The sequence below is a fragment of the Hipposideros armiger genome, unplaced genomic scaffold (genome assembly GCF_001890085.2).
Source record: "Hipposideros armiger isolate ML-2016 unplaced genomic scaffold, ASM189008v1 scaffold_188, whole genome shotgun sequence".
In the NCBI taxonomy this organism is placed as follows: Eukaryota; Metazoa; Chordata; class Mammalia; order Chiroptera; family Hipposideridae; genus Hipposideros; species Hipposideros armiger.
Window position 1 is genome coordinate 2,835,235 of NW_017731538.1, and position 15,370 is coordinate 2,850,604.

Consider the following 15,370-nt stretch of genomic DNA (forward strand, 5'->3'; position numbering starts at 1 on the left):
CTCAGTGTGGTGGGATTTTAAAGGTGTCGTGTTTTTTGAGCTCCTACCAAGGAACCAAACAATCAATTCGAAAGTGTACTGTCAGCAATAGGACAGTCTGAATGAATCCATCATCCAGAAACATCCAGAGCTTGTTCATTGTAAAGGAGTTATGTTTCATCACGACAACGCGAGACCACACACAAGTTTGATCACCTGTCAAAAATCATTGGAGCTTGGATGGGATGTGTTGCCACACCCACCATACTCGCCTGATCTTGCGCCGTCAGACTTCCACTTGTTTTGCTCTCTTCAAAACTCCTTGCATGGTATAATGTTCAATTCAGATGAAGCTGTAAATCAGCATCTTGTTCAGTTTTTCACACATAAAGACAGGTCCTTCTATGAACGAGGAATTATGAAGCTCACTGAAAGATGGCAAAAGGTTATCGAACAAAACGGGCAATATATCATTGATTGATCTTTGTTCTTCATATAAATAAATGACCTTTGAAAAACATAGACAAAATATGTCATGACTTTTCTGACAACCCAATAATAGTAATCTGAGGAAATGCCTGGAGAACTCTAAAAGGTAAAATAATTTAATCTTTAAGCCCTGAGATGGGTTTTGGGAAAAGTGGTACTAGGGAAAATGTCTGGGGCTACAAAGAATTGTTACATGTCATTTGTATTTTAAATACATTATTTTAATTTCCTATCTATTGAACTCCTTTGGCAATGGATACTCAGGGGTTATAGGGACCTTTGTCTGTAGAAGAATGAGACAAGTCTTATGACGACATAAGAGGGAGCAAGATTTGAAAGCACTGGCAGGTTCTACGTTAAATATAAATATACATATTTATATTTAATATATTTTTATATATGAATATATAAGTATATATACTTATTTATATATATTATATATATATAATATACATATCTTTTTTTTTTTTTAAGCTGAGCCTTCCTGCCACTGGTTGGCAGCTCAGTGGCTGCTCAGCTCGGGCCGGGCATCGAACCACTGTTGCTCAGAGCTCAAACTCTTGAGTGAGCTCTTAACCAACTGAGCCACTTGGCCGGCCCCCTATATATATCTTCTTTCATTTGCCACCATGTCTAAAATATCTAAAGTCCAAAGTCATTTATTTATTTAGGTTCTAATTTCTTCTTTAGTCCTTCATTTAACTGGCCTAGTACCACATAAACAATTAATGACAATACCTGATCAGAAGGCAGCTGGCACTGACATTTGGAAGCAAAGCCCCCAGAACAGCAGCAAGATGGAGTCAAGAAGGGATGAGGGGTACCTGGTACTCAATAGAAAAGTCAGGCTCTGCTTAAGGCATCCATGACATATCTTAGTATCTTAAGCAACACTTATCATTTGCACCTTTGTTTTCCTCAACAGATAATTCTACCTTAGAAGTCATAAAATCTTGAAAAAAATCACAGCTGATGCCTATTATTGCTTTAATATTGTTTTTCAAGACGCATCTGTGTTAAATTTCTTTATAATGCTGTGACTTTTGTCCCAAAACACACTGATTAGATTAAAAAAGGTTCAGGGGTGAGGCAAACATACAGTCTTGTTCCATAAAACATCCATGGACTTTCAGCGTCTTTCCACACAGATGAGGTAGGGCTGGGGTTGCAATGTCATGCCTAACCTGGGCTTCAGATTTGGAACCAGTTCATGTGGAAAATGCAAGTGAAACCGCTGAAGCAATGCTGTAAAAAACAGGAACATTTCCATCCGAGCCAGCTGTTCTCCAACACAATGTCTTCTTCCTAAACAGGAAAAACATACATAATAATTTTTTTAAATTCACAATAATTACCAAGAGTTATGTCTAATATGTGGGTGCCATTCAGGAAATCTGGAATTTAAAGAAAGTTAGAAGCAGTTGATCTGATTAAAGAATTTTCTTGGGCCGGCTGAGTGGCACATTGGTAAAGAGCTGGCTTGGGATGCCAGAGGGCCCCGGTTTGGATCCCACATATGAGGGCCAATGACACTGCCATCTACAGCTAAGATGCTGAACAACAGCTCAACCTGGAGCTGGGCTGCTGTGAGTCGCTGGCGTAGGCTGCAGCCCCTGCTGCAGTGGGTTGCCATGGGCTACCATTTGTGGCCAGCAGCCGCTGTGAGTGGCCATCCAGAAGCTGGTGACTGATCTGCCTCACCCGGGAAGAGCGTAATGATGGTGCCAAGTTGGGCCAGTGAAGCAACATCCTCCACAACTAAAGACTGAAGAACAAAAGAACAGCAACTTATCTGTTCCCCTTCTCCAAAATTCCCCAGCGCTGTTCCCCTCCCCCAAGTCCCCAATAAAAATCTTAAAAAAAAAATTTTCTTAATGCCATGGAAATTGTCTTTTCATCTCTCAGAACCCATTTCTTTATCTTCTTTTGTCAAATCATGGACTTTTGTAAACTTCTTAGTCCATCCCCCACTTCCCTTGCACATTGCAACAGAGCCTAAGGTACTCCATGAGAGATCTAATTTGAAGTGTGACATTTTGTTGTATAGATTCAAGAGGAGACCATTTCATTTCAAATGACAAATGTGTACCCTTCTCATGAAAGGAAGCGTTTCCAGTCCATCTTCCATGGGTCCTGTGATCTGTGTACTTTTTCACAGCAGAAGCAGTATTTTTGGAGATGAGGTATAATAAACAGGGAGCTAAGAGAGCTAGATTCTAGTTTCACTTCACATTATGATGTTGTTCCCCCTCCCTGGGTCTCATTTCTCAAGCTACTTGTTATTGACCTTCTAGCTCTAGGAGTTTTTATTACAAGTCAAGAATCCACCCACAAAAAAGTTTCAGAAGAAGCCAGAGCTTTTCAACAGTTTCTCTCTAGTTACTAAATTAAGGCATGTTTATTCTGAGTAGAAATGGGTGTTAATGACCTCTAATTAAACTGTTCTCTACTGTAAGAATTAATGCTATATTTTCAGAGTTAGAATATTAAATTCTACAACAGGATGCTTCAGATTAAGATGTTATACTGATGAATCATCTTTATCATTATACTTTGTCCTAAAGTTATGCCCTTGTAAAAATTCTCTTACCTAGGGAAAATGGAACCAAAGCTTCCTTCTTGGAAAAATATCCACTGCTGTCCAGAAATCGCTCAGGATAGAATATTTCTGGGTCTCGCCAGTACTTCTCATCAAAGTGCACAGAATAGAGATTTGTAATTACTGTTGTGCCTTTAGGAATGGAATAACCACGTACAACTGCATCTTCAGAGGTTGCGTGGAAAATTCCTAAAGGCACAACATTACAGAATCTTAAAACTTCATGCAAAACCGCCTCAGTATAAGGCATTTTGCATTTGTTGTCCCAAGAAGGCTTCCCACTGGGTCCCATAATTAAATCAATCTCTTTCTGAACTTGTCCTGTTAGAGAAAAAGTGTTCGAGTTATTATGCAATGCTTAAACATTATATCTAAAGTAATTTCCCTTTGGGATAAAACAAAGGATAACCTGTAAGGTATGGGTACACCCAGATTAGGATCTTTCATTATCTGGGAGTTCTATTTAAATATAGGCTATATATCTTATACTCTACCAGTAGCCAATGCTCTGAGTAACTACCGTATATTGCGAAAACCACATTAAAAGTAATATAGATAAAAAACAAACAAAACTAAAATTGGAATAACATCTCACTCTCAGCAAGGAAAATAGCGTAAAACTTGAATTAAAACAACCACGGTTCAGGTCCCAGGTCTGCCACTTCCAATGGCTGAGCTTGGGCATATCAGTCACTTAGCCCTTTTCCTTATTTACAAAATAAGCATTGTAAGACCTATTTCTGAGGTTTTCACATGAATTGAAATAATAGATTTGGAAACTCTTTATAACTATTAAACACTTTTCTTCTTGGCTAGCACAGCAGGAGTTCCTAAATAAAAAATGCTTTGTATGTGGCCAAAGACTCTAAAACACGTGTGAGCCTTAAATGTAAGGACAGACCTTGAGATCAAGAGAATACTTACCTTGAATGTTAGGATAAAGGGCCATGAAAAGAATTGCCCACCGTAGCACATTGGTCGTAGTTTCGGTCCCAGCAATGATGAGTTCACCCACAGAGAAAATTAGGTTTTCTTTGGAGAAAGTAGATGATGGGTCATTTTGACCTCGATCCATCTCGTCTAAATAAGCATCAACAAAATGCCGAGGTAACTGAGGTTTTCTGTTGACAGAAGCTTTTTCAGTAAGCCTGGAGAGGAAATCATAGACCACAGCTGCATTTCTAAACAGCTGTTGATGTTTTCCAAAAGGTAAGATGCCAATCCATGGAAAGGCATTATACAGGAAGACTGAGGCACTGGCAGCAAGCTCCACATTCTCACTGAATAACTCAATCATGTGCTGAAAATCAGTGTCTTCATAAGTGAATCGTTCTCCAAAAATGATCAGGTTGGTTATGTTTGAAACAGCATTTGTTATTAATTGTTTCAAGTCAAAAGGTCTACCTTTGTATGTTTCAACAGCATCAATGAAAAATTGGGTTTCTTCTAAGATTTTAGATTCAAAAGACTTTTGGCCATATCCAAAATAGCGAAAGCTGTTTACAGCTAATCTTCTGTGATCAACCCATCCTCGGCCATATCTGGCATTAAGTAAGCCTGAAAAAAAATATTAAAAATGTTTATCATTCCTACATTCCTGTATCTAAGAGCTGAAACTGCTATGGAGAAAAAAGATGGTTAATCATTCTTCTTCAAAGTATCTTTCTATAAAAGTAAAACTAGACCCAGTGGATAAGCCCTGTTCTCCACTACTTATTAGCCATAGAATATTATAAACATATAAAGCTTGTGTACTTCTCACCTGGGATAGGCAGAAAAGACCCATAATTCTCCTGCCACAAGAAACTGGAAAGTCTTGTGTAATTCAATTTGGGAGAACTAGGCCCAGGTGATTTTATTATCCAACTTTTACTATAAGCCTAATTTACAAAAGACAAATGACTGCATTTCTATGGGCAAAACTGTATTTTGGACTGAACAAACACTGAAAAGCATACTTCTAGAATTAGAAATTTTCTGCTTTAAGAGACTAGATTTTTTAACACAAATACCCTACTGTTAAAAGCATATGTTAACCTAACAAGTTAACTCTAGTAGAGGCAAGGGTGGCCTGAATGAGCTGTCAATGTAGTTGAAGTACTCAAGCCAAAAGGAGAATATTATGGACTGAATGTTTGTATCCCAACAAAATTCATATGTTGAAGCCTAACCCCCAATATAATGATAGTAGGAGGTGGGGCCTTTGGGAGGTAATGAGGTCATGGAGGGTGGAGCCCTCATATGTAAATGGGATATGTGCCCTTATAAGAAGGGACACGAGAAGAGGTGATTGCTCTCAGTCCTGTGAGGATACAGGAAGAAGGCATATGTCTACAAGCCAGGACAAATGTCACGTTCTCTTTTCTACATGAGGTACCTATGTAATTTACAGTCCAACAAATTTTGTGCAACAACTTTTTTTTTAATTTGGAGCTTATGATAAATTAGCCATATATAAGGCCATCTTTAGTGCTGTGCAGCAATCTTATATTTCCATATTTCATTCTCTTTTCTATACTCCCAGGTGACTATTCACTCAACAATATTCATTCAACATGTATTTATGGAGCAACTGTGTTCTAAGTGTCACAGATATATCAGTGGACACAAAAGGCAAAGATCCTACTCTTATAAACCTTAATAAACCAGTGAGGAGAGGCAAATGAATAAATTATATAGCAAGGAAGGAGATATAGGGTGGTCAAGGAAAGCCTCACTGAGAAGGTGGCGTACATGGGAGATAAGAGAGTAAGTCAAGCAGATATCTGGGCAAAGATCACTCCTGGCAGAGGGAACACCTAATGCAAAAGCACAGAGATGAGAGCAAACCCTAGGGAAATATAAGAATATGGGACATATGTACAAGAAGGTACACAGGAACCTTGTTATTACCCTACACTGGCCAAGATGTATGCTTGGGCAATGTTTTCCCAAACATTGGGCTAGTGGTGGCTCTGATTTCTGAGTTCCAACTTCATTGTATCTGTATCTTAAAATACATATAGTTGTCTACCTATTTTTCTCTTACAGTTTTTTGAAAATCCTAAGTTGAATGCTTATTTTCTCTTTCTTTATAATAAAAAGTCTAAACTATAAGTTTATAGCTTTGAAAAGTATATAATATATACTTTACCTCAAATATTACTCTGATCACATCATCTTTCCTTTTCATAATTTTGTTAAAGGTCTTCTATTGTAATTGTGGTATAATTTCTTCTTTTGCCTAATTATTTAGAAGATTAACTCAGAGGCTAGAGATTTGGTTTTTATTTATATTATTGTTTTCAAGTATCATTATACTCTGGACTAAGAATTTGACCATAAAAACTGATGATTTCTTTGCATTAGTTAATGTGTTTTGTGATGTAATATATGATTTTTCTTTTTTTATTTTCAATCAATGTCTTTTTAGTCTATGTAAGCAAGATATTGTTAAATTTTTCTTTGAAATTAAATGTGAAGCTCTCATTAAGTTGGAGAATGGGACACCATTATTGTAAAAACTCTTATACTATTTCAAAACCATTGTATCTGACTTCAGCATTCTATTTTAGTTTCTGTTGCTGCTTTCTTCTCAACAATTCTGTCAAGTTTCAGCTTTTCTCCTTTGTTGAGTATAGAATCATCCAATACTGATCAACACCTAACCATATAGAATCTTAGGCCTTCAACCAATACCACAATCCTTCATTTACATATCATATTGATTAGTAGTTAAGAACAGCTACTTCAGGTTCTATAATCTTATAAGCAAAATAGTAAAAATGTCACCAAGTACTCAAGGATGGCTTCAAAAGGCACTTCTGATTCAAGTGTACATGTACATGTGTGTATTGCTAACTTGTTTCACAAAACCTGCAGATAAAGTGCTAATCCTTTAAAACGTTATTTACAACTTTTATTAGAACTGAATTACAACAGTAGAATTAGTATGTACTAGTCTAAAATATGAGTGTAATGCTGCCTAAAAAGTCCTCAAATATTAGGGTCTGTAACCTTAATTAATTAATTAATACTTTGCTGTTAATCAGTACAATAGAATCCAACTCCTAAGTGCAATTTTTTTTAAATTTACATAAAATAAGAAATATAATTTCAAATAGTTTAGTAAATTATGAAATAGGTGAAAATAAACATACCTCCCATTTTTGTCATCTTCATGAATAAAGGAAGGCATGGTCTATCTGCAAAAATTTCACTTTGATGAACAAGGCATTCCTTTACTACATCATAGCCATTTAGAACCACAGTTGATATACCTCCAAGATCTAAACTGAAGATCTTTGAGAAGAAAAGACAAACAAAATTTAAATGACAAAATGTACGGAGAAATATAACCATAGAAATCCACATGTGAAGCCCAGTTCTCCCAGTATTTGTTACTTCCCTGAAAATGTAGGCACTTATTACACAACTGACAACGTTTAGAGTGCCTTCTCTCGACAAGGCATGCCAAACACTATGATTTCATTATGCATTCAGTGCCTAAAGACATATAAGGAAAAAGTACTGGACTCAGAAGGCCTGGGTTCTAGCTTAAGCTTTGCATTAAACATAGATAGGACCCAGTGCAGAACCCTAAACATTTTGGGGCCTCAGGTTTGTTATAGAAAATATGGTACTTGATTTAGATGCTCTTCAAAGATTTGTTCCAATTCAAAACATTCAGTGATATCTAGGAATTTATTTTTATTTCCAAGATGAATGGGGAAGCTGCCTCATCTACATATCATTTATTACTCCATGATTTGGTAGACAAGGGAATTGTCAAAGGCCTGAGAGACAACTTTGAAGTATAAACAAATTATAACTACTATGCTTATTTGTATTTGGGTGCCCGAATCCCATGGAGCTAACAAAAAGGGCCCTAAGGAAATATCACCTAGTAAGAAAGGCACTGTTAAATAACAAAAATTCAACCGAGTAAATCTGAAGATCTAATTGGCTTTATTGAATGAATTGGGCAGCATCCCATCTAGCAAGTACAAAGACGCTACAAAGAGCTATAGAAAAGGAAAGGTTTTAAAGGCAGAGAAGGGGAGAGAAATGGAAATTATTAGCAAAGAATGTTCATTGTTTCAGGCAAGGTTACTCTCCTTAGGGAAAGGAAGGGGCCTATCAGGCAGATTACCTAACTAGTGCTGACCAGGTAGGTAATTTCAGGTTGTTTGATCAAAGTTACAGTCCTGGAGGAAGTTGAAACTGCAGTTAGGTTAGGTATTGTCTTGGTTTGCTGACATGGAGTTTAGCGCAAGTGACTCCATTTTGAGCCTGCTGTCTCCTTTTAACAGCATTCACCACATAGGCACAGGTGACTTACCCTCAGCTGAGGGGAAAGCAAGACAGAATATCCATGCTACGCCTTGCTAGAGCCTCTCGTGTGCTTCACCTCAGGTTTACTTACAATGTCATACCTCTTACAGTCTATTCTCCCTAGGCCTGTTAGGGCCTAGTTCGTTGAGGGAATAATGCTACCTTATCAATGGGATGCAAAGATTGTTTTTTCCCATCCTCTCTGGAGTTGGCTGAGAGCGTTTTAGAGCTAAAATACTGAGCTAAGCTTCATCTCTGTGCAAAGGTAGACAGCATGGTTTAGCATGGTTCATACTACTTATTAAAAAACAGGAGGCTTGGGAGAACAGAAGTACAGCAGAAGTAGTTACAGCAGCAATAGTGATAAAGACCTCCAAGTAGTGACAGAATCAACTAACTGAGCAATGGGGTCTTTGGCACAAGGATGGGCCATGCCAACTGAGCAGTAGGTACTTTCAGAACCTTTGGGGAAGGAGCATGGACTGCCTGCCACAAGCAGTGGTATTAAACGTGGCAGTGTAAGAGTTCAGTGGAGCAAAGGTGGGACTCTTTTAGCTCCCAAAGCAGTAATGGAATGGTCTTAAAATGAAGTCTTTTCTTAGAAGTATAATTGTAGCAGATATAAAGGAAAAACTCTTCCTCCTAGGTGTCTCTTCTACTTTCAATACTCTACTATACTTCTGACGCCAGATGTGTGGGTTTTCCACACATCAAACAATTATGGTACACTAGCTGGGTGTCCTAAAATTCAACTCAATTCTGACACTATCTACCTGAAGATAGTGCTTGATTCCACAGGTTGAGGGCTTGGTGCTACAAGGTTTTTCTCCCACTTCAGATGTCAATCACAAGCCTAGGTTGTTGCCTGTGCTTCTCACCAACAGGCTGTAAATCATAGGTTCCTCCAAACTCCTCCTTGGGTTTGATTAATTCTGTGAGTGACTCACAGAATTCAGGAAAATATTTTGCTTACTAGATTACTGGTATCACAAAAGGGCACAACTCAGGAACAGCAGTATGAAAGAGATGCACAGGGCAAGGTATGGGAAGAGGGGTGTGAAGCTTCCATGCCCTCTCCAGGTATGCTACTCTCCGTTTACCTCCACTTGTTCACCAATATGGAAGCTCTCTGAACCCTGTAATTCAGGGATTTTTATGGAGGCTTTATTAGCTAGGCATGATCAATTAAATCACTGGCCATTGGTGACTGATTAAACCTCTCTCTTCCCCAGAGGTAAGGGGGTGGCATGGTGGTGGTTAAGACGGAAAGTTCCAACACTCTAATCCTGATTGGTTCTCCTGAAAACAAGCTCCCGTTCTTTGGGATGTTCCAAAAATTACCTCATTATCATAAACTCAGGTGTAGTTGAAAGGGGCTTGTGATGAATAACAAAAGACATCTTTATCACTCTTACGAAATTCCAAGGGTTTTAGGAGAAATGTCCCAGAAAAGGGACTAAAGACCTAATATATATATATATATATTAGAAATTATAAGTCACAATATCATAGCAGAGATAATAAAATGATGGCATTAGTGGTCTTGCTGCAGGAAAAAAAAACAGACTGATGATTTCACAAGGACGGTAAAAGACCGTGGGATTGAAAGTTGTGTTAATATGGAGAACAAATGGGAGTAATATTTCAGGGTAGGTGTCAAGCTGTGGACACTAGGGATTGCAAAATCCAAGGAGGAGCCATGGCTTGAGAAAGTTATTATCCAATTCACCTGTACTCAAAAATTTGAGATGTTCCTCTATTTGAGGGTAAAACTGAGGAAACGGTTACTTGAACTAGCATCTACTACCTTGAACCAAAAACATTCATATTCTTGTCTTGTTTGCCTGCTAAATAATAAACTCCTTAGAATCAATGATTTTTATTTCTTTTATCTTTGAACCCTCAATAGACTCTTGTTCAGTGCCTTGCACAAATGTCTCAATAAATGCTTACTTTATAAATCCATTGTCAAATCCACTTGCTTAATTATTTTATTGTCCTTACATGCATTACCTGAAAAAAATCTGCAAAAACTACTTGTACTAGCTTTACTATTAATATCTAGGGAGTGCTTCTTGAAATTTGAATTAAGTTTAAAATCACTGCAGAAGCTTGTACATTCAGAGTGAATCTCCAAGGAAATGGTAATTCTTGATGTGCTATGTTTCTATTTAAGATTGCCTTTAAAACAAATGTGTAAGACCTGAGGACTGGTTGTCTTCTTTCAAGAATTATAAAGGAGAATTGAATTCACAGACTTCATAAAAGTAGGTGTCACTTGAAATGATTGTCATTTCTCATAAGCAATTTTTAAGTCCAGGTTTTTTGCTGTGAGCACGCATCTCCAAATGATAAAGTAAGATAGTGGAAAAATAAGATTCTTTTGACAAATAAGCCCTATAAACAACTCTCCACAATCTTCCAGAAGTACAGGAGATAAGTTTCCTCCTGCTTCCAAAATAGGTATAGTATAGTATACCTATATAGTATATTAACAGCTTATACTAACTTCAAGACTTTGTCAGAATTGGAAATGCCTCTAAGAAAATGGGAGATTTTAGGGTTTTTCACAACTAAGATAAAGATCAAATGCAGCCATAGTTTAAAGAGTTAAAATGTTAGGTGGTTTTCAACTTAAGTCTAAGGCAGAATCAGGCAAACAGTATCTACTCTTCAATGCATACATCCTTTTCGTTTTTTCTCTTTTCTCTTTTTCCTTTACCCCTCTTACACCTAATAACAGTTCAATTTTCCACCACCAGTAGAGTTCTCTTCGTAAAAAACCCTGGTTTGCCTCAAATAGCTCAACCAGCAATACAGTGATGCCAAATTCTGAACCAATTCCACTGAACCAAATTTACCTCTTTCAAAATGACAGTTTTCCAGCATGTTTCTATTGAGTTTTCGGAAAAGTCATGATGTATTTTGTCTATGTTTTTCAAAGGTCATTTATTTATACAAAGAACAAAGATCAATGATATATTGCCCATTTTGTTCGATAACCTTTTGCCATCTTTCAGTGAGCTTCATAATTCCTCATTCATACAAGGACCTGTCTTTATTTGCAAAAAACTGAACAAGGTGCTGATTTACAGCCTCATCTGAACTGAACGTTATACCACACAAGGATTTTTGAAGAGAGCAAAACAAGTGGATGTCTGACGGCACATGGTCAGGCGAGTATGGTGGGTGTGGCAACACACCCCATCCAAGCTCCAATTTTTGACAGGTGATCAAACTTGTGTGTGGTCTCATGTTGTCTCCTTTACAATTAACAAGCTCTGAGGGTTTCTGGATGATGGATTCGTTCAAACTGTCCCATTGCTGACAGCACACATTCGAATTGTTTGGTTCCTTGGTAGGAGCTCAAAAATCCCACCACACTGAGAGCATAACCTTCATCTGATGAATGTCTGCTTTCGATGTTGTTTGAGGCGAATCATCATGTTGGGACCAAGGCTGTTTGCACACCACATTGTTGTAAACAATCCACTTCTCATCACCAGTTATCAATCGCTTCAAAAAAGGATCGTTTTCCTCACTTTTAATGAGCATATTGCAGATGTTTATTCATGTCGTCAAATGAACTTCTTGTTCATACGGAACCCAAATATCGAGCTTGCTTATGTATCCCAGATTCTTCAGGTGGCTGTGAACACTTGAATAATGGATGTTCAATGTTCCTGCAATCTCTCGTGTCGTGTAACGTGGGTTTGACTCAATCAATGCCTTTATTTTGTTGTCATTAATCTCGGCGGGCCTCCCTGACCAAGGAGCACCGTTGAGATCAAAATCACCAGCACTGAATTTTGTGAACCATTGTTGGCACTGACATTCTTGTAGAGCATTGTCACCGTAAACTTAATGCAACTTTTCACAAGCTTGACGCGCATTCTTCCCTTTATGGAAGTAAAACAGTAAAATATGGCAAAAATACACAGTTTGTCTTCCATCTTCGACTTGTTCTAAAATCTCCAAAACTCAAACAAATGCTCAATTTTTTTCTTTTAGAATGAAGCTAGAACTGTCAGCTGTCAAATGACATGGCAATAACATAGAGGCAAATGACTCTAGTACTTCCAAAAATGAACTAGTGCCATCTGTTGCAAACATGCGTCATGACTTTTCCAACAACCCAAGAATTTGTAATGATTCGAGACTTAGATTACGCCCTTCCAGGGAAGACTATTCATTGTAAATACAGTATTCCTTTCATATTTATAGATGAAAAACAATTTCCTGTTCTGCAAGACACCATTTTGCAAAATTGGTTTAAAATACTTTTTAATTTGTAGGCCTAATAAATTGTTCTGTAATTAATAACCAATATTTGAGTTGCACTTGTTTCCAGTTATTATTCTCATTATACATATGAAAAAATTAAGACTCAGAGAAGTAAAGGTCAAGTTTTATCTGATGAAAGAGGACTCAACCTCTAGTCTCATGCTTTTACTATGATTTCTCTAGAATAGTATGATGCTTTGTACCAACACACCAGAATGGAAAGCATGGCAATATACTCTAATCGTGGAGAACTGAAGGATGGAAAAGAAAACCTAAGAATTATATATATTTTCTTTATCTAAGTCCAGTTTCCCTTTAACAGTGTAAACCACTAGAGAGCTGCAAAAGCCTGGAGTAACTCTTGTAAAAACTGGTTTAAATGAGGATTTAAATCCCAACCAGAAATACAGTTGCCAAACAGCCCTGCTGTACTTTTCCTTCAAGGCACTCACCAGTTTGTAGCTGATAATTTTCCCCCTCACTAGGCTGTAACTCCCTGAAACCCTACTTTGTCTGCCTTCTTCACCTCTTCATCCCCAGCACCTGGCAAGAGCCTGGTTTGTTGTTGCACATAAATGAATGGACTCAAAACAGGTGAGTTCGGTCAGTGCCAGTGCTCTGGAAACTTCTGCCTCTTCCTGAGGTCAGGACACTCTTCCAAACACAACTTGTGCTCTGGCCTTTCCCCCAGTCAGTTAGCAACGGTATGGCTGCCTGCACGTCACTGGGCATTTCCGGGTGCAGTTTCCTCCCCTGGTCCTCCCCCATTTTAGGGCTGATGTGTAACCTAGTCCATGTTGGAAGGGAGACTGGCCCGCAACAGGCGCAGTCTCAGGGTTTGCTATGAGGACGACATTGCTCACTCTGCGCTATAGGACCTCGCAACGACTTTTAGTCATTAATTCATTCTCTCTTTCACAGTCATTTACTAGAGCCCACATCTTGGTCAGGGCCTTCACGGGTGCTTTCTAATCCTCACAGCAAACGCCTAGATCAGCCTTTCTCAAATGCAAACATCCAATAACTTCCTATTACTTATTAACTGGGTCCTATAATTCGGATGCCCACTTTGCCCTGGAAGCCGTGGTTTGGAACCTAACGTATGCGGAGCCCAGAAACGGGGCACAAAATCATTCCCCTGAGGGTAGCGACCCTAAGCCCGACGTAGCGGCCAACTCGGCCCCGAGCCCCACTGCGCGGGCGCGAGAGCACGACCTCGGCGCCCTCCGACGCCCCGAGCCCCACTGCGCAGGCGCGGGAGCACGACCTCGGCGCTCTCGGGGGCGGTAGGATTCTCGCGGGGCGTCGGGCGGGTGGTGGTCCCGGTAGGGCGGGGCTTCCCGGGCGGGGGCGCGGCGTCAAAGACAGCCTCCTGACCCAGGAAGCGGATTTCCCCCGAAACCCCAGGCACTTGGAGAGGCGTCCGGACAGCTCCGGGCCAGGAGCGGCAGTCAGCCCACCCGGGAGGAAAGGCCGGGCCCTCCCTGCCTGCGGCCCGACGGGCTGTACCTCGCCGTACACCTGGCTCTGCTTTCTCATGTAGACATGGGGGAGCTCGGCTGAGGCGGCCAGCGAGTAGATGTTGCCTATAAATGGCAGCCCCGACGGCCCCGGGGGGAAGCCCGTCGGCCGCCTCTGCTTCAGCAGCTGGCGGACCCCCAGCGCGAAGAGCAGCAAGAGGACCGCGCCGCCCAGCGCCGCCGCGCACGCCTCAGCTCCGCGAGGGTCCCACATGGCCTGCGAAACGCCGCAGCCCCGCTATCAGGCTCGCCCCCTTGCCCTGCCGCACTCCCATTGGCCCGGTACTCCGAGGTCCCGCCCAAGTATCAGGGCTATTGGCTGGCTGAGTGTAGGGCAACTAGGGCCCCTCTGGGCAGGCACGTCTGTCTTCACCCGGCTCAGAGTCCGCTGTGGGGAAACTCGCGCAGCCCTGGAAGAGCACCAGCCAGCTCGGCGGGCCGCTGATTCTGCAGACACTTCCCAGGGTGTTGACAACAGGGCACTGAGGACGCGTCAGCACAGCCTCCCTCACTGGGCGAGGCGGATCCTGCCTCCCTTGAGGCCAACCAGTTTCTGTCTTTTTAGGAACTCGCTGTATGTATTTCAGACTAGGAAAACTGGCGAGTTTATCAACACTGCAGTCTTCAGCTGAACATGATAATCTTTAGAGATTCCATCCAAGAATTGGTCCATCAGTAAAAAAAGAACACAGTCTTACTACTCGTGTGTTCCTTCCTCATTTCGAAGCATTTTTTATATGTACGACCCCTGTGGTTACCCAATATTTATGTAACCTGAGTTAATCGCATACCTTTTCACCCTCTCTAGTCTTCCCAAGCTGGTTACTTCTTGGCAATCACAAAGGACTCTGGTCTGCAGTTGCCCTGGGATAGTACTTAACTATTTAAGCTTTCTGCCTCCACTACCTGAAAGTAAGCAACTGATTGCCTATTTGCTAGTTCTGTTTCTGTTCTTGTTCTCTCTTGGGCACTTCCTTGCAACACAGCACCTACCAAACATCGGACTCTTCTAACAGCTTGCCCCTACTTGTGATTCTGCAGTGGCAAGAGTGTTATGGTCCTCATTAGCTTAATGCTCATTTATACAACAAATATTTATTGAATGCCTACCATGTAGTGGTATCCTAAGCAATGGAGATGCACAGATGAAAAGAGCAAGTTCCCTACCCTCCTAGAATTTATATTC

General features: G+C 40.2%; 1 protein-coding gene across 2 annotated transcripts; it reads right to left on the minus strand.

Annotated features, from left to right (window-relative positions):
• Window positions 1–1,057: 1,057 nt before the first annotated feature.
• On the minus strand, window positions 1,058–14,845 carry CYP2R1 (cytochrome P450 family 2 subfamily R member 1). 2 transcript variants are annotated; one of them, XM_019652827.1, is made up of 5 exons: window positions 14,174–14,845; window positions 7,207–7,348; window positions 3,992–4,624; window positions 3,059–3,256; window positions 1,058–1,773 (listed from the first exon to the last, which is right to left on the minus strand). In XM_019652827.1, exons 1-5 carry the CDS (start codon window positions 14,396–14,398, stop codon window positions 1,598–1,600), a joined length of 1,374 nt encoding a protein of 457 aa, XP_019508372.1. In that variant the 5' UTR covers window positions 14,399–14,845; the 3' UTR covers window positions 1,058–1,597. The 2 variants fall into 2 exon arrangements, with proteins under 2 accessions (XP_019508372.1, XP_019508371.1); XM_019652826.1 differs by having other exon boundaries at window positions 1,493–1,773; window positions 3,059–3,388.
• Window positions 14,846–15,370: the final 525 nt, after the last annotated feature.